The sequence below is a fragment of the Aphelocoma coerulescens genome, chromosome 2 (assembly GCF_041296385.1).
Source record: "Aphelocoma coerulescens isolate FSJ_1873_10779 chromosome 2, UR_Acoe_1.0, whole genome shotgun sequence".
Classification (NCBI taxonomy): domain Eukaryota; kingdom Metazoa; phylum Chordata; class Aves; order Passeriformes; family Corvidae; genus Aphelocoma; species Aphelocoma coerulescens.
This window is the reverse complement of record NC_091015.1, coordinates 54,029,321-54,054,201: the sequence shown is the minus strand read 5'-3', so window position 1 is coordinate 54,054,201 and position 24,881 is coordinate 54,029,321. Positions and strand designations below refer to the sequence as shown.

The 24,881-nt window shown below is 39.0% G+C and overlaps 1 protein-coding gene across 6 annotated transcripts in view; it reads left to right on the top strand.

Annotated features, from left to right (window-relative positions):
- Positions 1-24,881, top strand: part of TRAK1 (trafficking kinesin protein 1) — a 127,227-nt gene that overhangs the window by 12,279 nt on the left and 90,067 nt on the right. For 4 of the 6 annotated variants that reach the window (XM_069007515.1, XM_069007513.1, XM_069007518.1 and 1 more), the window contains exon 1: positions 11,834-11,953. The exons of the other annotated variants lie outside the window; for them this stretch is intronic. In XM_069007515.1, coding sequence (XP_068863616.1) covers positions 11,868-11,953 — 86 coding nt within the window. In that variant the 5' untranslated portion in view covers positions 11,834-11,867. Of the gene's footprint in view, positions 1-11,833; positions 11,954-24,881 lie in introns of those variants that run through there. 6 annotated transcript variants of the gene reach the window in all.

Genomic DNA, 24,881 nt, shown 5'->3' with positions numbered 1-24,881 from the left:
TGTGCAGCTTAAATGAGAAGAACGTAGCAAAGGAGCAATGTATTTCTTGGTAACACTGTCCTCGTACTAGTTAACATTTGTACCTGGAAGGGTGGGTTTGTAAATGGGGGAGTTTGCTGGGGAGGTGTTGCAAACAGGAGGGGGGGATTTAGTGTCTAACCTGTTTCAGCTGAGTGCTGGTAAATGCAGCTGAGCATAGTGAGGCTGTCTTGGGTCTTTTGTCCAGGTTTTGCTTCTTGTATGCAGGCTATGTTCAGCTCAGTACAAGGTTGCGGTAATGTGAGTGTGCCATCCACTTCTGTTAACTCTTTTTTTTGAATACTTAATTCAAGATGGGCATATCAACTGGCACAAGATTGACACATAGTGATACAGGTAATTACTGCATGGTGTGTGCTTCAAGGGCTTGTTACTCTTTGAGCTAAGTTAGCCTATCACTTCTTTATATAAAATGATAGCTAGTGTGAATCAAACTGTAATTCTGATTATTAAGGCTGTGTAAAGTAGGGGACTGTCTCATTAACCAAGTTTAGTTGTAGCTTGGAAGGCCTCTAGTCTACTTCATAACTGCACTGCGATCTGATGTTATTTGTGAGCTTTGTGATTAGTTTATCATCTTAGAAGAGCTCCCCCATCCACCCCCAATCTTGCACAGACTGTGTGCAGCATTACTGTGAGAGATGTATTTCCAGAGAGATGGGAATCAGGCCAAGCAGGAATTATTACAGGTTGTGGTTAACTGTGTATATCAATAACTGCACTTTGCAGTTGTACAATGTTTGCATTGTGTCTGTCTTTGTCCTGCGTCAGACTTATTTGTCTTACACCCCAGCCTGTAGCTTCCTGAATAGAAAAATACAGGTTCTGTCAGGACAGCTGCTTAATAAAGGCACATGTTGAAATACTCAGGAATAGAAAACTGTTTTCTGGGAAAATTACAAATTGCTGAGAGGAAGGACATAGCATGCAGATGGGCTAGAAAGCGTGCATGTTAAGATTCCTGGCCTTTTCCTGATCAGTAGCCTGATCTTGCGAGCAGAGCAAGACTGAGCACCTGGAAGTTTTATGCAGATATCATTGTATTGGCTGAAATAGAGCAGATAGCCAGGGCCAGTCTCTTTGAAGTAGGGAAGTATTAACCCACTTATAAGGACTCCTTGTCTCTACATGCTTTCTGTCACAAGGGACTCATAGCTACAGTGTGTTGCACCAAAAATAAATAGAAAAAAAAATTGGGCCTGTAGCAAGTGAGGAAACAAAATCTGGAGACAGCAGTAGGTACATGCCTGCTCCAAGCCAGCAGTTATGGGCTGGCTTACACAGCAGAACTTTGTTAGTTCTGCAAATTGCCTCTGAGAGGTCATGCTTTTTTTGTGAACAGTGGCCCATTCTGCCAAGTTGAGGGACATAGTGTGTCTTATATGCAGCTACTGTATCTGCTACACAAGTGACAGCACAGCAACAGCAGACTTCTTTAATGTGTCCGATGTCAAATTTATTTTTATAAAGCAGTGTAATTCATTACTGGTGCCAGCCCAGATATTTGCTATGGCCACAGTCAACACTTGTGACACAGCTGTTGCTGCCATTGCACAGTGGGCTCCCCAGTTGGAGTATAAGGTAAAATTCAAGCAGGTTTTTCTTATTTGCAGTCAGAAATCTACACAGGACCATAAATACAGCCTTCTGTTGGTATTTGTGTTGTACAGCTGTTGGAATTAAGAATTTATGGTCAAACTGATGTTGTTCAAGGCTGTATCTTTTCTTTCTATAGATACTCTTCTGCTGCAGGTTGTTTCTCCATTAATGTAGTTTTTGCTGATGTTTAGACTTTGTTTGAAATGGTGGGACCATTTGCCTAGTTCTTTAAAATACACATTTTTTTTTTCATAGTCAAGTCAGAAATAAGAGCATATGTGTAGTTTAATGGCTCAATAGTCTTAATTTAAAAATGCTACCTAAAACGTGTCTGTATCTTATAGTTGTGAGAGGAGTTACAGATCAGATAGAGGGCAGTAGGATGAGTAAGGTGATGCATGGCTGTAAGTATGTTTGTCACAGCCAAATTGATTACTGTAACTGGGCTACTCTAGTGTATTTTCCATTCTCAGACTTTGGTGCTTTTATGTAACACTAGTAAGTAACTTGCTCTGTATTTTATCTTTCCCCTTGTTTTTCAGAGATTTGGTACAAATTAAGAAGGATTATCTGCTAAATGTCTCTTCTTTTAAGAGGGCCAATATTGTTGGACAGTGTGGGAATTTACAAAGTGTTGCCTTTCACTGCTTTTGGGATTTTTCTCCCCTCTCCCTCATGAGAAACAGGAAAGAAAACATTTTTCTGATGAGGTTATTAGTGTCACACTGGCATTTTAGAGCAGTTAGATTTAAATGGGTTGTTCTTAGGAGTTCAGTATTCAGTCTGTTGTTACTGTGGATACAGCAATTTGCTGAAGTAGCCACCTCTTCATGCTTTGCCAGTGGCTAAACATGCCTTCCATGGGTCTACCTGCACACCTTATGTTAAACTGAACTCATGCCTGTTTACTGCTGGAACCTACCTACATTTTTTTTCCTTTTTAATAGATGAAAGAGAAAAGGGGGCAGAGTTTGGACTGAAGGGAATGAAAGTCTCAGAAACCTCACCCCCACCCAAATATTGCTTTTTTTATTCTCACCTTCACAGAGCTGCATCCTTTGGGCATGGAAAATCATAGACATGTCCCTAAAACATCTGGGTGATAAATACCTGCTAGAACCCAATGCTAACTCGGTATGATAGTTTCATATCCTGAGTTCCGTGCTCTTCTGCCTTCATTTTTTTTATTCTTTGGAATATGGGTTATCTCATCTGTAAACCAGCACATTTGAACATGTTTAAAAGCAAGCTGGTGGAAACATTCACTTGTAAGTAAACTAAATGGACAGGAATGAAGATAGTCCATGAGTTTAGTGGGAGAAAAAATACCCAAACACCTCCTCTGTAGTACAGTTAAACGCAGTTAAGCATTTTAGGTTTCCGACCCTGGATCCCTGAGATTTGCAGTTATTTTGTTGAAGAGCTTTATTTTATGGAATATTGCTAAACTGCAGTTTAATGAAGGGAGCATGGGGAAATCTATGGAAACAGTGACTATTGAACTGCTCAAAATGTAAGGATTTCAACTTGCTTTCTGTGTTGGTTCTTTAGTGAAATGCAAATTGAGTGAAGAATGAATGAATGAAGGTGTCCAGCCCTTGAGGGTTTCTGTGCTTTGCCTGGACTGGGGGCCAGAGTCAGGAGTGGCCACATGAGTCTGTGCTGAGATCAGTAGGCTGAGGACACCAGCTGTGCTATTATTAGGGATTTTAAAGTCTATGGCAGATGTTCTTAGGCTCTCTTCCAGCCCCCACATATGGTGCAGTGGAATACACGGAAAAAGAAATTATGACAAATTGTTTTCCCATTCAAACAAATTGGTTTCCCATTCAAACAAACAGATTTTTTAAATTTTTTTTTTTACATGTGTAGCTGGACAAGATATTTATGTTAACTTGAATGTGTTAAAAACCAGTTTGAAGTATTTTAGCCAAAACCAAAAAATGTATATTAATATGAAAGTAAATACAAGTGCTTTCCTTGAAAAGGAGGACTTGAGGGGCTAGCCAGAACTCAATTTTGGAAGTGCATCTGTTTTACCATTTAAGTATTTGTTTTCTATTTTCCTTACCACTGCTATTTAGACAGGGCCTTTGTTGGGTTACTTTTTGTGTATGTATATAATGCAAAGCTGTACCTGCAAAGATTTTGAATGCTGGTGATGAGACACAAGAGAAGATGTAATGTACACGGAGCAAAGAGGTATTAATAATGAGATTAAAGTCTTTGAACAGAAGTACTGCTTATTATGTTACAGTGATACAGCACATAGCATGAAGAAAAAGCATGTTTTTTCTTTCTTTTTGTTGTCATAAGAGTGTGTATGTGTCTTGTTTTGAAAGTGTAATTTGTTTTCTCTCTGGAAGTCACTTAGCCGGTTTAGATACCCTCAAAGTATAAATCACAAGCTGCTCTGTGGAGTTCTGATATAAAATGCAGAAGGGAGGTATCTGCCAGGAAGCTGCAAGTGTGACTAAACGGCAGACCAAAAGTACATAAGGTGCTGAAGAATGCAAACTATTTATGATAGGTAACAATATGTCTCTGTATTTCATGTCTTAGGGGTTTTTTTTGCCATGGAAGTGTGTTGTTGCTAAGCAGAACAACATATGTTTAAACAATTCCCTGTACATCAGCTTTTCCTTACTGTCATCAAAATATATGGTGTTTTTTGAGTTAAACCAGCTGAGATGGTGCATGACTTCCCCTGAGCACAAAGGGAAGAAAATGCAACACTTGAGAAGTTTATTATTTATGCATTTTTATGTGTCCGTCTCTCAGCTCCTGAACTCTATGAGGCAGCTCTCTCATACAGAGCTTTCTAGTATGATTAAAGAGAAAAGGACCCAAATTAAGCAATCTAACAGACAGTTCTTATTGAGGCTCTCATGCCTTTTGCATGTATTTTCTCTGTGCGTGTTTCTTTCTGGATGTCACAAGAACAGACCATACCTTTGATCAGAAAACTGAATACTCATTCTCTTCATTGTTTTATCTGACACCAAGGAAACAGTGTTGGAGACCTCAAGGTTTTTGGTTTTTTTCATTCTTCTTAAGTCACTGGGATTTTAATCAAATGCTCTGATGCACTTGTAGGTGCATATTTCTGATAAGGGATACATCTCTGGATCTAGTCTGAATGTGATTTCTCCTTTTGATTTCCCTATCTCCAAACTCTTAATTTTTCTACCTTCTGGTAGTGGTGTTATTTTAAACCATTGGAAAGCCAGGTTCTTCAGGTTTTTTCCACATTATGGTCTAAAAGAGCTAACTGCATCTATGTACTGCGCTGTGGGGAGCAATGAGATGTGACCCTAGAAGTCTGTGGTGGTTGATGTGGATGAGTGCTGTTTTACAGCTTATACCTGGTCATTTGAGAGTACTGCTCTGTGGTTGCACCCCAAGTAAGCAGGACTGTGTGCTGAAACTTGTGTGTTGATAGCAGTGAGTAATCAGTTGCTATTTGAATAAGATTGTGACAGTCCCCACAGTCACATAGCTCCTATGAAAAGAACAGTTTCTCCTGTGTTACTGAGATTACAGTGTGGGACCCAGAGAAAATTTAAGAGGATTAATCATGGCATGTTGCATTAATCCTGACTGCTTAATCAGAAGGATTTTTTCCTGAAGATTATTTTGTTGGCAAAACTGGGAAAATTGGGATCTTGATGAGCTCCAGAGGTTTGCTTTGAAGCCTGGAGCAAGCAAAGTCCTAATTTGCTAACATGACTGGTTAGAACATGTTTTTCTCAGGTTAGAGGTGAACTGTCACATGTGCATGATGTGGAGACTGGGCTAAATGCACTTGTGGTATTACGCTTGCCTTTGTTGGTGGCAGTCCTTGTTTGACTAGAATTGAGTATTTATATAGCTTCTTACAGTATCAACTACTTTCTAACTGAAAAATAATTGCTTGGATTAAAGTGGTTGAGTCTTGCACAGCCTTGTACTGAGAGTATTAAGCCTGGGTCAGCTCCCCCCTCTTCCCCCGGTTCTGAACTTCAGCAACCTCTTCGGTTCTCTGTGCACGAGGTGGGAGGACGTGAGAAGGAAGGTTTGTTATAAACATGTTCCAGAAATGCATTTTCCCCTTCCAAGGATGTGCTCAGAGGAAGCAGTTGTGCTGGTTAAATCTTAGCTTCCAGGATGCCCTACAACTCCAGTGATGCCATCAGTGATGTTGGTTCCCATACCTCCTTTGGCAGAAAATGCTTCCAGGCAATGGGTTTGAGCCGAATGGTTGACAGTTATATTTTAATTTCTCTGTAACTCCACAACGCTTTAGACATGTAAGTTGTCAAGTGGATGTGTATCTTTGTGGGTAGATGGAGCAAAACTCATCCTCTCACTGAACATATGTTCTAAGTCTTCTCTGTGAGAATGTACAGGAGCCTACTAGTCAGTTTCACTTCTTCTTCAGCCTTAGTCAATGTATTGTAAATAGTGTGGGAACTACCATGTTAGGGGTACGCATGTATTTGTTTAATGAAGGTTCATTTTGCTAATTGGCAGGTTGATAGATTAATGCATACTCCTTGGGTGTATTGAAAACAGACTGTGGATTTGTTTGTTTACTTAGTAATTTATTTTTTAAATAGCCCTCCCTTCCCCAAGCTTGACATTTCTTTTTATTGCTATCTTACAGTACTGAGCATGTTTCAGCTTCAAGTCAGAAGTAGGAAGAGAAATTTGTGTTTTGAAATGAGTGAAGCTCTGAAGAAGCAGATCTCCCACTCTCTCTCCCTTGTCCTAGTTTAAAATTAGATCTGCTGGCCCAACAGGAAGGGGCTTACATTTCTTGCTCATTTTTCAACTGTTAAGCAGAGCATGTAGTCATGCTGAACAAAGCAGCAGCATTCCTGGATCCTTTTAATGATGTATTCAGAACTCCAGTGCCTCCTGATTTAATGAGTACAGTGAATGTATTCACAACTAACAAGAGTGTGCTCATTAAACAGCAGTAAGTTAACTGTCCTATTCTCTTGTAGCAATCCAGTTCATAATTAAATGGTGCCATATCTGAATACAACACTGGGCTGCCAAATGGAGAGGTTAGATGTTCTGTGGATATGTGTGGATAGATGGGGTTGTTGGAGTATAAGTAATTTAGCTTAGCTTGTCTCACTGATAAGAATACTTTTCTTGGTGGAGACTTAGGGTTTACCACTCCCAACCAACCAAAAAGTTTAAACTTATGCAGTCAAAATGTTAATTTAAGTTGTCTTTTAGCTGGTAGCTTTCAGTTTTATATTCTACTCCGTTGCACTACTACTGTTGTGTAAATCCAAAGGAACACAGCTATACTAAACTGGATTTGCTAGACTGTAACTGAGGGCAGAATTGGACCTTTGGTTGTCTTCACTGCTACATAAACTCAGTCTTGAAAATCCTGATGGTTAAGTGGTGACATTTGAAAAATGGAGAGATCAGTTTAGTGTTTTGGATTGGCAGATACAAGAACAAAGGTTAGACTGCTTAGAGGCATACAGGAGTTTGTTGGAATTGTCTTCAGTAATGTTAAGATAACATAGATGAGAACTCAGCTGTTACTTTTATCTACTCCCTAAAGCACACTTATCTTAATTTTTTGTATAATTGTGGGTGAAAATGTAAATATTGAATTCTTACCTTTGCTTTTAATCTAATGTCTATTCTGAAATATTTTGGTTTTAATAGTTACAGCCAGTATTTAATAAGAGATTTGGAGGCAGAGGGAATTTGGACCTGAGGGAGGGACAGCATATGCATGTTCTCTGCTTTTCTACTGGGAACATCCTGACACTGTCTTGGGGCCTTTTAGCATAATTGGGATGACACCAAGCCAGTTCTGATTTCAAACCAGCTGACAATCTATTCAGTTTGTGCTGTCTGCCTTTCTTTAAACTGATTTCAGAAAAAAGCCATACAGTCTTTCGTACCTGTTTGCCATCTGGAAAAGGAGGCTCCCGCAGGGGTAGGGGTAGATCTACTGAATGTTTGATGCAGCCTGCTGCAGCTGCTGCCTGTTACCACAGCCTGACTGTGCCTGGCTCTGATCTCTGCTCCTCAGCCAGTCCCTGCAGGTCCCTGGCATGGGCTCCTGTGTAAGGCTATCAAATGTATGCTGAACTCTCTAATAATTCCTCTTTTCCCCAAGAGCTATTTTCATTCAGATACCTTGTGTAAGCATCATTGCTTGCCTTGTACTCTGCCCTTTCATGCTAACACTGAATGGTATGGTTCCTTTTAAACGTAAACTTCCTGCTTTGTTCATGCTGGCATATGTTGTAAAACCTAGGCATGAATTGTTTGATGTAATTCAAAGGAAGAAAATTTGCACACTTCAGAGTAAGAAAGAACCTGTTCTTTTCATCTTTGAATAAGAAGAATGACCCACAGTGGTTGATTCAGACTGGAAACCAGTTGTTTACTTGACACATTGCACGGAGACACACTTGCAGCTACTAGTGTCTTGTGTGGTGTGGTTGTGTGGAGTGAGACCACTGTGTGTAGAGAAAGAGGACAGAGGTGGGAAGGAGAGCTCAGGATGTCTTTGGTTTGTTTTAGTCTTCAGTAAAACTCTCCCTGCTGGTTATCTGGAACAGGTGAATTCAGCTGGTTGACCTTTTTGTGTAACTCATTGATGGAGGTGAATTGGGTACTGCCATAGGGATACCATTCAAAACTGAGTCAGGGAAGGATCTGTTGCTTTCTACTTCTGCCCTCAGGGTATTTTTCTGTCTATATTGTGCAGATTGGTAAAAGGCCTATGTGTTTTTCTTCAGTTGTGTGTTTGGTGGGGTGTGTGGATGGTGGTTGCTTTGGTTTTTGGTTTTGGGGTGTAGGATTGCCAGGACAGAAAAGGAGTATTTGGGGGAAAAACTGCTATTGTTTTAGTCTTATTTTTGAGGTTGAGTTGCTTTTAACTTATTTTGATACTAGACCACAAATGTGCATTAGATGAGGAACAAAGTGGAAACAGTTCCTGTGTTCCTCAAGCCTATTTTTGGAAGATCTTAAATATCTCTAAATTAGTTCTGAACTTTGTCTGGTTTTGGCTTAAATGTTTTTATATAAATTCTGAACTTTGTATTTGGCTTACAGCTTTCTTATAGTAGCCATATAAATTATCTTATACTTTTAATATTAGTCTACTACTCTGCCCACTTGCTCAGGGAATAATCTGCTCTTTACTGACTATGCCTGGTTATCTGAAAAGCTGAGACACATTCCAAATGTTCTAGTTCTGTGTAGTAATTTATCCTGCTTACATAGTGTTTTCAGAGAAGCTGCAGGGGGAGGATTTCAGACTGAACACATACTTGGTTGTGTGGGTATGAAAGGGCAGTGTAGGGGATATCCTTCACCAGAAAAATGATCCACAGTTTTCTTGGTAAACTTTCTTGACTCATTTTTTCAGTTTGGATCTTAACACTCACTGGGCCCAATACCAGTTACTACAGAGGACAAACTTTTATTACCTTGCATAAGTAAAACAACACTAGTTATTAGCACAGGCAAGTGACTCCTTCCTCCAGTCTCTCTCTAGATTATTTTTAAAGACAATGATCTTTTCATTCTTTACCACCAAGCTAAGATGGTACTGAAAGTTATATTGCAAACTAATAAAATAAAATAATTGAGAAACATTGAATTGAAATACACTGTAAGTAAAGGAAATGAAGAATTTTGTGCTTTGCATGTAGGCTAATTGTAAAGGTGGGGGATTTTTTGGTTGGGGTGTTTATTCCCATAGCAAATGGACTATAAAAGAATAGATGTGCCAGACAGTGGACATAAATTACTTGAAATAACTTTGCTGTACTATCACAAAGCACAGTCTTGAGGATGTGCAGTGTGAGTACATGGATGGTACAGGTCATGCAGTGCTGGATTGTTGCTACTATGTTGACCCAATGTTTGATGAGTAGGCAGGAGACACTTGGTTAATGTCTTGAGGCTTTTGAGATTGTATTGTATCAGCAAGGTGACCTCATAAAAATCTGTGTGTAAATAGCCTAAATCTGTCTATATCTATACAAGATTTAGTTGCCAGTCAACTAGAGTTAAATCCTAATTTATCTCTTATTTTAACAGTGGCACAATCTGGCAGAAGATAAATAATCTAACTGCTGGTTCATTCTTGATTATAGTGTCAGCAAGTGTTCCTGCTGCTGAAGATACGTGGGCAAGACAGATGGGAGATGGTAATTACATGGACTCATTGGGAAACTTAAAAGAAAAGTGTCGGTTGAAAAACTCTTACTTCTCAGAAAAACTGTTTTGCAACTTAACTTAATGAAAACAAAAAATAGATTTTTCACAAGATACTTAATTACCTGCTGTGATTTTGGGGAAATATCTGTTGAAATCCCAACTTGTACAGAAAGGGTATGAACAGGAAATCTCTCTTAGTTCTGCATGTTACTGAAAAGAAACACTTTTTTCTGCAATTCCAGCCCTGAAAAGAGTATTATATTCCCTTCCCTGACCACTGGAAGTGCTGTATTTGCATATTGCTGCAAATGTTTGTTCTGGGTTGTCTTTAACTGATTGCTGAAGGTCTCTTGCTGTATTTCTTTCCTTCCTTTTTTTTCTTTCTTGCATTCTCTGGGAATAAAAGAGACTTCAGTTCTGTGTGAAAAATTTTTATTTGTTTTTACTTTATTCTTGCTTCACTATCAGGCTCAAATTTAATTTCTTTTATTGCAGGTGTTTCAGTTCAGGCTTATGATGAAGTATAGAAATGCACATGGGAATAGAATTATATTTGCAAATGTAAGTCAGCTCATCAAATCCACCATTCACCATATGGTGAATTTCAGTCTGCTGTAATCATAGCCTGATGCTTGGAACAGTTGTGCACTTTAGTATGTTAAAACTTGGAATCAGGACTGTTGTGAAGCAGGAAAATAGTGGTGTGAAAAGGCACTGGGAATACCTGCAGCTTCACTGAAAAAGTAAATGACCACTTGTGTATCTAGGCTAGATGTTATCCAGTCATACAGTTATGTTCAATTTGGAACTGAGGAATAATCAGAGAATCAGAATGGTTTTGGTTGGAAGGGACTTCTAAAAGGATATTTTTGATTAGAGTTGTCAGGAGCCAAAAGCTTGATACAGTGAGAAGCAGTGTAATTAACCACTGATGTAGGTGTGAGCCTTTTGATTAATTACAATTGAACTTCTAAAAATCTATTTTGTTAGACATGATTGGGGAGGTGACTTCTAATAAGCAAAATCAGATGAGAAATATTTAAAATTGTGTTATTTGTTCTTTTGTCTGAAGGAGCATCTGGTTTGGAATACTTTTTTTTCACAGAGGGAACTGCATTTCATATCTACAAAGATTCGAAAGTTTATTCTTGGTGCAGGCTTGGCCCTGGAAAACAATGTTTACGTATCCATTGTTTTGACACTATTTTCAGTTGGATCTGTCCACAAAAAAAGTTGCTGCTGGGAGAAGAGGTGGCTGCAATGGCAAACTTGTCCTTAATGTGAGGGAACAGGAGGCTGGCTGAGAAGAACTGTTGTGACTTGTCTTGGAGGAGAAGTTAAGATAAAGGAAATTGCTTACAGTTTTCTTGAAGAATAATAAAATATTTCCAAATTCTTAAATCTCAGAAGTTTGCTGAGGTGACAGGTCATATCCTATATAAAAAAGCCATTTTGAGAAGGGCAGAGTTCGTGACTGGCTTTACTTTGAAGGGTAATTTCAGGAAAAAAGGGTTTAATTTGTTGGAGTACATGTGTGATTGGCAGATGAACTCATAGCTCTGTTTTCCCATGAGTGTTTCAAGACATGCAGCAGAAAGCCTTAATCTTTTGAGATGTATGCAGTTTTAAAGTATGGCTATATTTTGCTGTGTAGATAAATCTTACTACTTTTGTGGAGACTCTGGAAACACTTTGCAGTGTTTTCAGGATGTTTAAAAGGAAAAGATTTGCTACCATGGTTGTCTATACTGCTTTGTGCTCAAACTAAAAATTTTGGACATGGTTAAGAATGTAGATATCATAATATGCATTTAAAAGATCAAGGTTTTAATGCAGCAGACCGAAAAGAGGAGTAGCCTAACCCTGTTTGATTCAGTTTGGTAGTTTGTGTAGCTGCTCTGCCAAGAGAGGGTGAGGAAACTTGTGCGTGAGCCAAAGTCACAATTGCATTCAAATGACCTTACAGCGTCAAGAACTGTTCATGTGGGGGAAGCACAAATAGAAGCGACACTTAAAGCAAGCCTGCTAGCCAAATGGTGAGATTCTGGTGGGGAAAAGGAGACACCAGAAAGGAAGAATGCTGTACAGATGATCAGGAGCAAAAGGAGTTGAAAACCAGGTACAAGCAGGGGCTGTTATGGAGCTGTAATCCCCCAATACTGTTTGTCACTCCTAGAGCTGAGCTTTGACTGATGTATGTAGTGTGTGTGCAGAGGCATTGCTAGCCATGTTTTAAATTAACTCAGACAAAGGAAAGGAGCATGGCAAACACTGCTTTAGTACTTTTCATTTTCCCTTACTCAGCAGTTCAGCTGAATGCTGTTTTTCGACTATTGCACTGCACAACGCTGCCTGGCGTCTTTCTCAAATACTGCTGAGCTGAGCTGCGCTGCTGTTGTGTTCTCAGATGCAGCTTTAGACTGGTGGGGCAGGGATATAGACTTATGCTTTGATGTTCAAAAGTAGGTTATTGACAGTGTACTGTGCTTCAGTGGGTCAAGGATCACTGTTTACTGTGGTTGCCTCCCTCCCTGCCTCCACATCTAACATTAATAAAATGGCATGTTATTTACCACCATGAGATTTTTTTGAGAATAAACCAGAAGGAATCTGAGATAGCTATTATTTTAAGGTTACAGATAAAACTGCTTTGGGCATCAGGTCTCTTAAGTTGTGGTACTATTGTTAAACGTGCTGTGTTGGAAACAGGCAGCTTGGTGCAAGAGGAATTACTTGCACAGTTTTGCACTTACTTGAGGTACTCAAATTGTCCTATATTTGTAGGACTTGTCACTGAGTTCTCTTGACAATCCTGGTGTTAATATTTATATTGTATGTGTATTAATCTTTGTATATATGCTGATAGGTAATTTGGTAGCTCTTAGCCCATTTATTGAAGTATGCCATTAGTGATGCCTGTCTGACCGATATCCTGGACTTCATTCTGTTAAAATGAAAATTCTTACAATATAAGGAGCTTAGACATGGGTGTTTCCTTTGAAACATGAGGACTTGAACTAGGGTTGTTGTCTTTTATTAAGCTTGTTTTCTGGATGCAGTTTAAGTTTGCTTTTCTTATATGTATCTAAATTTAAAACCAGAACTTGAAAACGGGGAAAAAAGCAAAACAGTTCAAAATTATTCATAAATTATGAGCAATTTGAACTATGTTCTTTGTAGAACTTTTTTTTAAGAACAGTTTTTAAGTCCAATGGCTCTGGAATATTAGATTGCTGTTGGAGAGTTACGTTCTTGTATTTTGGTGGCTGGAAGGCAGGAAAGCTCTTTAGATTCTTCCCCCCAACTTTGTTGCTATAATCAAACAAGGAGGAATGTTTTACAATTTACTAGTTCTTTTTGCTTCTGCACAACTTGGCTGTGCCTGAACTCAGTTAAAAGAATGAGTATGCTCGGTGAACTTGTAAAAAAATATTTGCAACTGCTCCTAATAAAGTTTAACTTCATTTTTCACATGTTCTTTGTTATAAAACCCACTTCATCTTGGAGCCAAAGTAGTTTAAAGGGCCCTTCTATCATTGGGAGCTTTTTAGCTTTGGAATAATGCCCATAATAGCTGTTCCTTGGTCTGTGATTGACTGACTTGAAGGAAGATGACATTTCCTAATGAAAAGCTTTGCATTTTAAAGCTTTATAAAAATACTTTGGATGTGCACTACCTGCAATACCTAAAATCCATAACACACTCAAAAATCTCAGTGCTACAATTGTTTTCAGACTATTGTAGGAAAGCAGAGGGAAGAAAATGAGATGTTTTTGTAGAGCTTTTAGCATTTGTAACATGACATTGCAAAGTATAGGAGTGTAATTGTAGTTGGGCAGAGATGGAGGTCGTATCAGACAGAAAGAATACCCTTATTGTTGGTTCTTTTTACTCCCCCTTCTCTCCCCACTAGTTCAGGTAGGATTATATTGGCAACAGAATTGCACTTAAATTCTAGTAGAAGCCCACGTCCTTAGGGATTAGACTAAAAAAATCTAAAGTGTTTTAGAGCAAAATACATCTGATGGGTTCTTCTTGTTTGTTTCTCTATGGCTCACTTTTTTTTCCTCTTGTAAATTCCCATTTCACCTCCTGATAAAGAGCATACAGATACACTGAATACAATGGATTTTTCTCCATGTTTACTTAACTTACCTGCACTTCTTTCTTCTTTAAGATAAGTCTACTTCCAGTAAGGTGCTTGTATTCATCACAGGGTGGCTCAGAATTTGTCCGTACTGTTTATTTATTTATTTATATTTATCTCTAAAAGACAGAGGAACAGCTGCTTTGCACAGGTGTTGAGCAATTTTCAGTTTGTATGGTGGAAGTCTTTCTAAAGGAACACAGCACAATTGTTGCTGTTTAATGTATGTACTGCTACGAAATGGAGTGCAATTGAAATAAATTGTGTTTCTTTCTGGTGAACTGTGTGGTAGGAAGGAAAGTTGAACGCAGATGAAATTGATGTCAAAGGTGCTGTAAGAAACAGGAGGTCTTGTTCAGTGAGCAGTTTGGTTCTACACATATGAAGGGAGCTTGGATGAAAGCAAACAGTAGGTCTGTATTAAAACTTGCAGTCTGTACAGACTAGCAAGGAAAATAGAGTAACTTAAATGTTTAAACAGAACTGAAAGCATTTAGACTGATTTAATAATACATTTATTAGCCTTCCTAACTAGGACTTCTAGTTGGAATTATTCTGAGACAATTCAAATACGAAGTTAAAGACTGAGGTGGGTATGTGGCCTTTTAGAGCAGTACAGGTTGCCTTCAAGTCATCATGAGGCTGTTACAGGAATTACTGGGAAAATGTGAGGATGAGAAGTGATGAGAGTGTATTTCACCTTTTGGGTTCCATGTTGTTAGATTTTTCAGTACTGAAACTATTTTGTCGTCAACTATGATACTTTTGCCTTTGATCCCACCTCATTCTGAAATCCTTTTTGTCTAAAAGAGATGAAGTGTGTTTCCTGATGTCATGTGACTTCACACATTCAAAGTTTCATCAGAGAACTGGAACTGAAGGTGAAAAATGTAGCATAAAGAAACTTTCAATAGAGGAGATGCAGAAAGAATAGCTGCCTAGATAGGCTCTAAAAATCACGTGAACTTTAAGCCACTCAGGAGCTTAATTTAGTGGAAGACTGGCCTGAGAGGCTTAATATAGACAGCTCAGATATCATGTGGAAAGTCTAATATAGACATGTATAGATATAAGAGACCTTGAGCTTATTTTTATTTGTTCCTGGTCAGATTGTTTGTTTGCTTCCCTCCCTTAACCCCACTCTTTATTCTCAGGAAATGCAGTAAAATGGCAGTTGTTACTGCACCTGGCTGTACCAGGGAGAGTGAAGAAAAACTGGCCTTTTGATACTGGCATTTGTTTTGATTTGGTCAGCTTTCAGTGGAGTCTTCAGTAAACTTTGGTGCTGCTCCTGATAACTTTTTGACTGGGAATGTGAAATGAGTAGTGACTCTGGTCAGGATATCCTTCTGCTTGCTGAGAGGCATTGGTGACTTCTGAAAGATGCAAAGTCACTGGGATTTCTACTCTTTTCCCTTTCTTTCTTTTCTCTTTTTTGTTTCCTTTCTCTTTATGTCTTAGAACTAGTTTATTTGTTTGTCTCCCAATACTGTAGCTTCAAATTATAGCTATTACATCAACAGCACACCAGTTTTTAACTGTTCAGAAAACTCCTTGTTTCTTGCCTGGTCATTAACAAAACATCAGTAGGAAGGTCACAGTGTAACTGATGTGACTTGCCCTCTGATGGAAGTGTCGTGGGAAAAACAAATGAACGGGTGGATTCCCTCTGTGTTTACAGTAGCCATGGAAAGTTGTGCTTTGTTAAAATCTCCATCAGGCTTTAGGAAAGAAAAGCCACCCACACTCTTAAATCTTTACTTTAAAAAAAAATTAGGTTTTTCAAGTATCACTTCAGCTCTTACCAGAAATTTATTTGGGATAAAATCATACTGTGGGCGATTTTAAGTGTACAAGAAAAAATGTATCTGGAGTAGGTGGTTGATATCACTTGAGTCTTCCTAAAATTACAGCCTTTAATGCTGTCACCGTTCATTATATGTAATTGTACTTACGGATTTGTAATTTCGTAACTGGAGAATTTAGTTTGAGAAGTAATGGTATGAAGGCAAGAGTGTTGTCCTCCATGTGAACAGCTGAAATACCTCAACAAAACCTGACAAAACCAGAGTAAGTTGGACACCTTCATGTTCAAAAACTTTTTTAACTGATGGTGCATGTTCGACTACTTAAGTTCTCAGTGAACAAAGATAACTTCTAGAACCATATAGATTAAGGTGGGGAATAAGAGTCAGACCAAGGCTTTTAGTGATTGGTTGCAGAGTTTTTGCTGTAATGACAAAAGAACCATGTTGTTCATCCTTTTTAAATAAGTCACAGTATTCTTCTCTGGTAGCACTGAGTGGTGGAAGTTGCAGAAGTTTGTGGTCTACACAGGCAGGACAGTTTTGTGTCTGAAGTCTCTTAAGTCTTGCTCACTTTTTCTGTGTCTTTCTGAGAGATGGCAAATTGCTTTTGAATTAAAAAATCACAAATACAGATTTTCTAAGATGAACAAGTAACAGGGTATTTTTGGTGTTGAAGCATTCTTTCCATTTCATAAAGTGCCATCAAAATTATTCTTCTTTCTCAAGGCTTGATGGCAGTGTGCTTCACATACCTTTTGGAGACTAACTGGTCTTTGATTCTGTAGCTCGGGGCTTTAGGTAATAAAGGATTTCATGTGCATTTTTCTGTAGTGATCACAGTAACAGTGAAGCAGGAAAACCCACAATACAGGTATCCATACAGAAATAAGCTGAGCAGGTCTTTTAATCCCCTGGTTTTTACTGTTTTATAGCAAGAAAAAGAACTTTGAACGTCGAGAGCGTTGCTTACAAAATGTTACATATATTATTACATGTTGCTTCTGAAGACTTGCACAGAAACAATAATGGAAGACTGCTGAATTGCAAAGCAATATATATTTAAGTGCATTAAATTCAAATTATCAATATGATTCTAACATATTTAGGTTTTAAAGTCAGTATTGCTTATAATGCAAAAACCTCAGCTTTCTGAGATTGCCTGTAAAATACCTGTAACCTGGGGGGAAAAAAAAGTGTCTGTGATGGTCATGGATGGGTATGCAGTAAGGGCTTCCCTACCTCAGCAGCCATTCTTTAGTCTGCCTTTTCAGTCTCTCTTGTCATCGGACCGAGCTGTGGGGCTGTTACTAAGTTCTCAGAAATGTTTTCTGCTGATAATGTGCATGTCTTGTAGTTGAGAAGTTATTTTTAGCAGTCTGGTGAGACTCTTAGAGTCACTGAGGGAGAGAGCTGTGGCAGAGGGCTGGAAAAGGGAGCTGCCTGCCAATGGATTGGAATGGGAGAGTGGGAAATGGTACCTTTCGTTCCCATCTTTTTCTATTTTTGACTGCTTTGTTCTTTCCAGGTAACTTGCAAAGAAAAGGCACATTTCTCAGGTTTGTAAAACTGTGTTTGGCTGGGAATAATCTCTGTGTTACTGAGGCAAAATTGGTAGAATTGCATGAGTGGAAACTTCCATTTTCACTATGATGATGTTCAAGGGCTGCCCAAATCTCGACACCTTTTAACTAGAGTGAATCTGAGAAGTGCTCTCTTCACTCTGCAGTAGTGGAAAGGCTGACCTGAGACAGTTTGTATGAAGTCAGAGTTATATTAATCTGTTCACTGCATTTGCTAATATACCAGACCTTTTCCTGACTGCAGTAACCAAGGGAAGTTAATGCAGACAAGAGTGCCACTGAAAAAGCAAATTGTTTTAAATTGTGGAACCTTTAATTTGACCATAATACTCAGCTGCAAGAAGCTTTCTAATGTTTGAAATTTGGTAAAACTCCCATGAGGCTCAATTTGACCTATTTTGTTCATAGAACTATTATGTAAAAAGATTGCTGAGGTAGAAAAATAGCAGAAAGCACAAGAGGGCCCACCAGTTTACATGTTTATGTGATGAAAGCTGTTGTTTTTTCCAGATGGAATAGCTAGTGGGACTTGCCTAAGTAAGTTGCTGGGCTTTTCCTCTCTTCCAGCTTTTTCTTACTTTTAATGTGTGTTTTGTTTTAGTGCTATAATCAAAGGTCATCCCCAGTCTTTCAGTCTCCACATACATGGCTGAGTGAATGCATTTTTCTTTCAAGTTTATCTTTGCAAAGAAAACCTGTGGGTGGAGAATTTAAAATGGGATTCGGAGTGGTTTGAGACCTCTCTAAATGACATACCTGGGAATGCTGCCACATAGCAGACACGTTTCAGTGATGTGTATTTCATTGCTGTAGGACACCAAAGATGAAGTAAGGTAGGCTGTGTCAGTTGCTACTGACAGTGTTCATAAAGTAACAGAAGGTTTGCAGGCATGCTGAACTGAAAGATCATCCTTCTTTCTTATTACTATTTAAGGTTAGGTTTTATATGTTCCACCATATTATCTCTTTATACTGGAGTATTGTCATTTATTTGATATGAAAAAGCTTGTCCCTTTGTTACTTGAAAATAACTTAGAAGATATTTGTCTTTCCTCAGACCATTCAGGATGAGTTCATGCTGAATGTTCTCTCTTTGTTTTGACTGGTAGGCATTGGTCCTGCTCACAGTACTGTGTGATGGGCAACTTTTGTGCTACGTGTGCTGTTGTGTGGTGGATTTTTTGGGGCTTCATCCAGTGGTGTAGTATAGTGTCTATATTGTCTGTATAGGATGTTTGTAGGAAAATTTTGCAGTGGCACTTCAGTTTTGTTGAGTTGGGTATTTTCTGCCCACTGTCAGGTAGAACGTGTGATGTACTCTGGATAATTTGCAGATTTGCTTAGCTGAAGTTCAGTTTTGTTTTTACAGCTGTTTGTAATTTGTCTGAAGAGTACAGGCCGTAATGGTTACAACCTGGTGGTTATGGTGGTGTCCCTTGCCTTGCAGCAGAGGGAACTGGTGATGAATCCAAACTGTACTATGATAGTTAAACATGAAATATTTGGTTTTAAAGGCCTGATGGCATGTGTGTCTCTGCTGATCCTGATGATTGTGCTGAATAACATAAAAGTGATGTGGTCAGTGTCCTCACTAGTTGCCTTTAACTTTGCGCTGTGAATGTCCTGGTAGCACTGGGCAGCTGTATTACCTGCGTGCATGTTTGGACCAAGGGTAGAGGATGCTCAGATTCCCTTCCTGCTTTCATCTGTAGGAATGTACACTGCCACTGTGCACCAATGCACATTCTACATTATTCCGACCTGATTTGTAAATAGATGTATAAATTCTAAGAACTGAGCAGAATAGATTCATGTATCTTCAGTGATGTAGTTTTGTGATGCATGACTGCAAAAACAAGCTTCTTATTGAATGAGAATAAACTTGTACAAGGGGAAAGAGGAAAAATCTGTCAGAATTCAGAAACCTGCATCTAAACACCCTCCAGTAAGTCACAAATGCACTGCAGCAGCAAGAAAATAGTAGTCTTTGTTCTAGCTGTATGTTTGAGGTTTATGTGGTTTCTTAATTGCACTATAAATTGATATCTCTGTATAGGGCCCTTTGAAAATGAACAGCTTTGTTCTTCAGTGCATTCAGGTCTGAACACAATGTAAAGACTGAGGAAGAATGGAAGTCTGTGAAATGGCACTGTTATGCAAAAGTTTTTTGAGAACTTGCAAAAAAAACCCACCAAAACCGACCAAAAAACCCAGAGCATACTGCCAGTTGTTAAGTGATTTGTTGTCTTACTGTAGATGTAGCATGAATTGTCAGAAATCAGTGGGAGCTGTGAAAGACCCTTGTATTCCATATCAACATGGCTGTATGGGCACTCAATTAGCAGTAGGATTCTGTGGTAGACCATATGGGTGTATGTTGTGGTGTTTGCTTGGAGTTTCATGGTCTGTTCTGGCAGAACCAGTCTCTTACCTGACCTGTCTGGCACATTGTGCAAGTGATCTTAGCCTAGAAAGCTGTGGATCCAAGTCAAGCTGCTGACCTTTTCCTCCTGCTTATTAATAAACCTTCATGTTTCTCCTGCAGTCAGTGTTGTATACAGCGAGGCCGGGGAAGAGCATTTCAGCACCGTCTCATCCTGCTGAGAAGGTGGCAGCGTGCCTTTCTCGGGTTGCACAGAGATACTTTGGTCTGGGCAGGGGCGGTGCAGGCAGCTGGTGTGCGTGTCAGTGCCTGTGGAGTGTGCACTGAAGAGCAGCTTTTGAAGAAAGGACACAAGTGGTGGAACTGCAAACCTACCACGAAAATCTGTTAAAAGAGAGAGGGGTCAAGGAAGGTTCTGGTGCAGTTTGTCACTGCCAACACGCTCACCCCAGAGGGGATGTGCTAGACGTACTGCTGTTTGAAAGCTGGCTGCCTTTCTAAACTACAGGACAGTGGCTTATTTTGGCCTTGACCTGTCAGTTGCTGGTGTTGGTGATGGAAGTTTATAAGGGAATTACTGCTAGGCTTGAGTCATGGGAAACTGATCTGTGCTTCCTGTTTTGGCCATGGGGATTCCAACTTAATGATGAATATCGATAGGGTATTTTTATTCAATAATGTAAATGAGGTATATGGATTCTATTTTTTCTTCCTTTTCTGTTTCCATGGTGAGGGACAGGTGTGTGAAAACTGGGTCATGGGGCCTTACAGAGACATAAAAGTGCACAGAAGAGAAATGTAATATTGTAAAGAGAAGGCTTTAAAGTGATAGCAGAATGTTTCACTGGGAAGAACAGAAAATGGTTCTTGGTGGAAACTGAGGGTCTTGCTGAACCCTGCATTTGGTACAGGTGAATAAACTGTATTTCTGGAAATTGCATCTGGGTCTGGAACAGCAAGCGATGTAAGGGTGGTCTAGTGTAGCCACATCTCTGCTGTGCACTAGGAACAACTACAATATGTAATTCCATGTATCCTGGTAGGGAAAATACTGCAATTTTCACTTTAGAATACAGTCTTGTGTTTTGCTTGAACTGCTGCATGAACTGTCTGGACTGCAAGAACTTGTTAAACAAAGCTGAAACTGCTATTTGCATGGGGCAAGTGATACTTTGGAGATCTTTGCCATTATTTTCCATACCTTTTAATGTTATTTCAGCATTTCTTACTGAAAATTGTGTTAGAGCCCAAACCCCCAGGCAGATACACTATAATATTTCACCCTGGTTATGCTTAAAGCATGACTAAATTTACATCAAAAGCTTTTCTACATGAACTGTAAAACAAATTAAGTAGATTGACTTTGTTTCAGGGAAGTCACTGCCTACGTAGAATATAAAAGTATTTTTCTAAAATTTCTCTCTTTTAATTATGTGATATGCCATCCTTTCTCCACAAGTTCATTTTTTCCTTCTGCCACATTAAGTTGCAAGGAATTGCTCTCCAGACCTTCTTCAATAGCAAGGAGAGCTTCATATTCTCTCTTGACAGTAAAAGAGAGATGATAAAGCTTTGAGTTCTGTTGTAAGAACATACTGGACAGAAAACTGAAAATTAATGAAGGCTTAATTAATGAAATTGAGAGTGTGCTGTCTCCAAGCACTTTTTAATGTTACTAGCTTCAGTTGTCAAATCTCTGCTTCTTTTTATCTTTTTAAGCTCAAATAAGAGTTTATGTATCAAATGAGGAATCTACACAGGGAATTTGCAGGTAGAGAGATCTGTTCCTGTCAGGAAATTCTGTGTTTATATTAAGGGTTGTACCTGTAGGCCTTGCTTTCCATTTTACCTGTTGCTCTTGAAATCTGAATCTTCCACAACTCCCTTGACAGCAGCTTGTTTATTTGTGCACAAGCCAAAAATGTGACAGTCTTTAAAACAGTCAGACTATTACTTTGGTTTAGTGATACTTTCCTGTGGTCTTAAAATGTCTCATCATCTTCTTCAAATGTAACCATGGGTACTTAAAATCCAGAAGATGTTCCAGTCTTATTACAGTTATTTTGAGAAAACTGAGTATTGGGAATGATAACTTTCCTTGTGCTAGAGTATGTATGAGTCAAGGGAAATGAATTCTAATTGTGGTTCTGAGGCTGATAGGACCATTGTTCTGCCAAGTTAGGTCATGAAAAAAACATTTTGAACGAAGGCATTTCTAAGCATCATAATATACTTATTTTGAGAGACGCTTTCTTTTAAACTGCAGATGGGTAACATTAGTGATTTTGGTTTTATATTTTTCAACTGAATAAAGAAGTGCTTCAAATGCTGAGTTTACCAACCTTGTAAAATTACATGTTGTTCTCTGCACTTTTACATTTAGCATGTGTCTGTAGTATTTTACTGAATTAGTTCAATTCCTTTTATTGCTCAAGAAAGGGTTGCTTTTGATACTGTAGTGAAAAGTTCCCCGTTCAGAGAAATTTCAGTCTTCCAATTAAGTTTCAAAGCACACAAAGTATAAAATCCTTAATATATAGGAATAAAGTTTGTCTAAGAACTGTTTTCCTCATGGAAAACTGGCTGGGTTGCTTGCCTGGGGCTGTTGGTAGACTGTGAATGCTTTCTGACTGGGTGCTAAGATACAAGTAAGTCATAAGGCATGCTGATAAGTGGGGAACTGAACTGCCAGATGGTAGAGCAGGTCAGCTTGTCTAGTCCACATAAAGTAGTTCTTGGTCACAATAAAGATTTCCAATCGACCAGGAGCTGTCAGGGGGCAATGTGGTCAAGTGCTTTCTTACTGCCTGTGCCGTAAATCTGGTAAGTGAGGTTCAGTGTCCAGGACTATCTGTTGTGTGTTTTGGAGAATATGTACATGCACACAGGAATTTATCTAAGGATACCTTCAGAAAGTGCCACGTCCCATGGTTATCACAAGTATTTTCCAAAGTCAGTTTCCAAATGGTCTGGAACCATTTGATCCATCTGTACTGAGTGAATCCAAACTTTTATTTTTGTGGTTCTTTGGGGAAAGCCACAATGCTGGATTTCAGCTTCTTTCTGTGTCTAAGTAAGATAGTCTGCAAATGAAGCAAAAACTGAGCGTGTATTGCATTTAATTTGCATTTGTACTGATGCCTTAGGTTTTAACTTTTATATTTTTTAAATCCTGTACTGCCTAGTGTGTAACTCTGAAGTTTCTTGTGGCCTGTTAGCTGCTGTTCTCTCATGCTGGTTAGACATAACAAGCCACTCCAGGTTTGCTCTCCAAGGACACCTAGATTGTCCCAGGCCCCAAAATATGTAAACTAAGGACTCTTAAGAGGGGGGCAAACTTGGGGTAGTTACATCATTAACTGAGGTTGTAACTGGAGAATTGATCCTGATATGCAAATGGACCAAACTTACAAAAGTGTGAAGAACTTGTGACTTAGCGTCCATTTTGGGTGTAGCCTTTTGACTGCCCAAGGTGAACCTTGAAGGCCTTTCAAATAAATACCTTTATTCCCTTATTCTTGTCTAGTCTCTGTTTTTAGGTGGCCATCTCGGGCATCAGTTTCCCCTAGCTTATGCTCTTGTGTAGTTCCCCCCTGTAAGGAGACTTTTTTTTTCTCTTTTGTTTGGGTTTTTTTATGTGTGTGTGTAAAGACTGTATCACAGCTTTGCTCTTGCCATGTTCATGTTAATGCCCCTTGAATACTAAAAAACTCTGTTTTAAAATCTTTGCTTGTATGACTTTGACTTTAATGGCACTAAGCCACGGATAATTGGCTCAGTTTCCTAAAATTCCACAGCCTGTTGTTAAGATAAACATTTCTAGGTTCCCAAGAACACAGACACATGTATATGGTAATATACTGATTATACAGAGCAACCTTTAAAGAGCAAATTCTTATTTTCCTATTTTATTCTTGGTGTTTACACACAAGCATCAGAAGCAGAAAAATGACTTGACAGAATAATTGTGCCAGTTTTTAAATTACATAGTAGCCTTTTGAGAAGGGCTGTGAAATGGCTTTGTTTTGCTGTAGCCATTAGCCCCTAGGGGAGCTGGAGGGAAGCAGTCCTGCATTGGAATGGTGTGTGTCGAGATGCACCCTCGTTAGTCAGGGGCACCTGTCTCAGTTGCTGGGAAGGCCATGTGACCAAGGCTTTGGTATAAGGCCCTGGATTGGTGGTTGGTTGGGAATTTGTGGTCTTGTTATGTCACTCCTCAACACTGGTACCTAAAGTGGCTTGTAAGGTTCAGATATTAACAAGTGTTGGAGATCGGGCTTTCTCTGGGCTGAAAAGGCTGTGATCTGCATTCCCCCCAGCCCAAAGCTTTAGAGAGGGGCTATAATTACAGAGCTCGTCACAGAGCTGTGTTCAGTTCACTCATGTCCTCTCAAACACAACAGTGTATGGCTGAAAGCATTGCTCCCATACACACCTAATCAGAGATGGCAAAAGAAAGTGGATATGAGGCCCAGGGATATTAACAGTCAGTTAAGAAGTTGTGGGATAGGTTTTGAGAAGCTCTGTGCACCTTCAGGGTTGTAAGGCAACCTTGAAGGATGATGGAGGCTCTCACTGGATTGTGCCAGTTGCTCGAGCACGTGGGGAGGCTTGCTGCCAGGGAGTGAGGGCCAGTGATGCTAGTGAGCCAAAGCAGATGGACTTAGCATCTTATTCAGAGCAGGAATTGGTGGTGTGACTGTCCTTGGAGGTAAGCTTCCCAATAGTTGTGTTTGAAATTGCTTCTAGCAGCAACAGGATATTTAAATTTCTTGATTTCTGATAAAAATAAAAATTAGGATGTTCTTACTCAACAGATGGGGTTTTTATTTGTTTGTTGGTCTTATTTTTTGATAATATTTTTAATATAATTATTCAACTTTGTCCAAAGCAATAAACTGAGTCTGAAAGTAAGTGGATCAGGACACAGGAGTTATGGTGTATAGGTTTTGAATTTTTTGAGTTTTGTGTTTGTTTTGTTGGGGTTTTTTTTTAGGGCAGTTTGCAAAGAATTTCTTATCCCTGCTCTCACTGACTCTGTGCAATAAGAAACAGTAAAGAAAAACAGCAGTGTTGTTATATGATATTTTGTGCAAATATTTTCAGAAGGTCAGCTGTTAAAATTTAA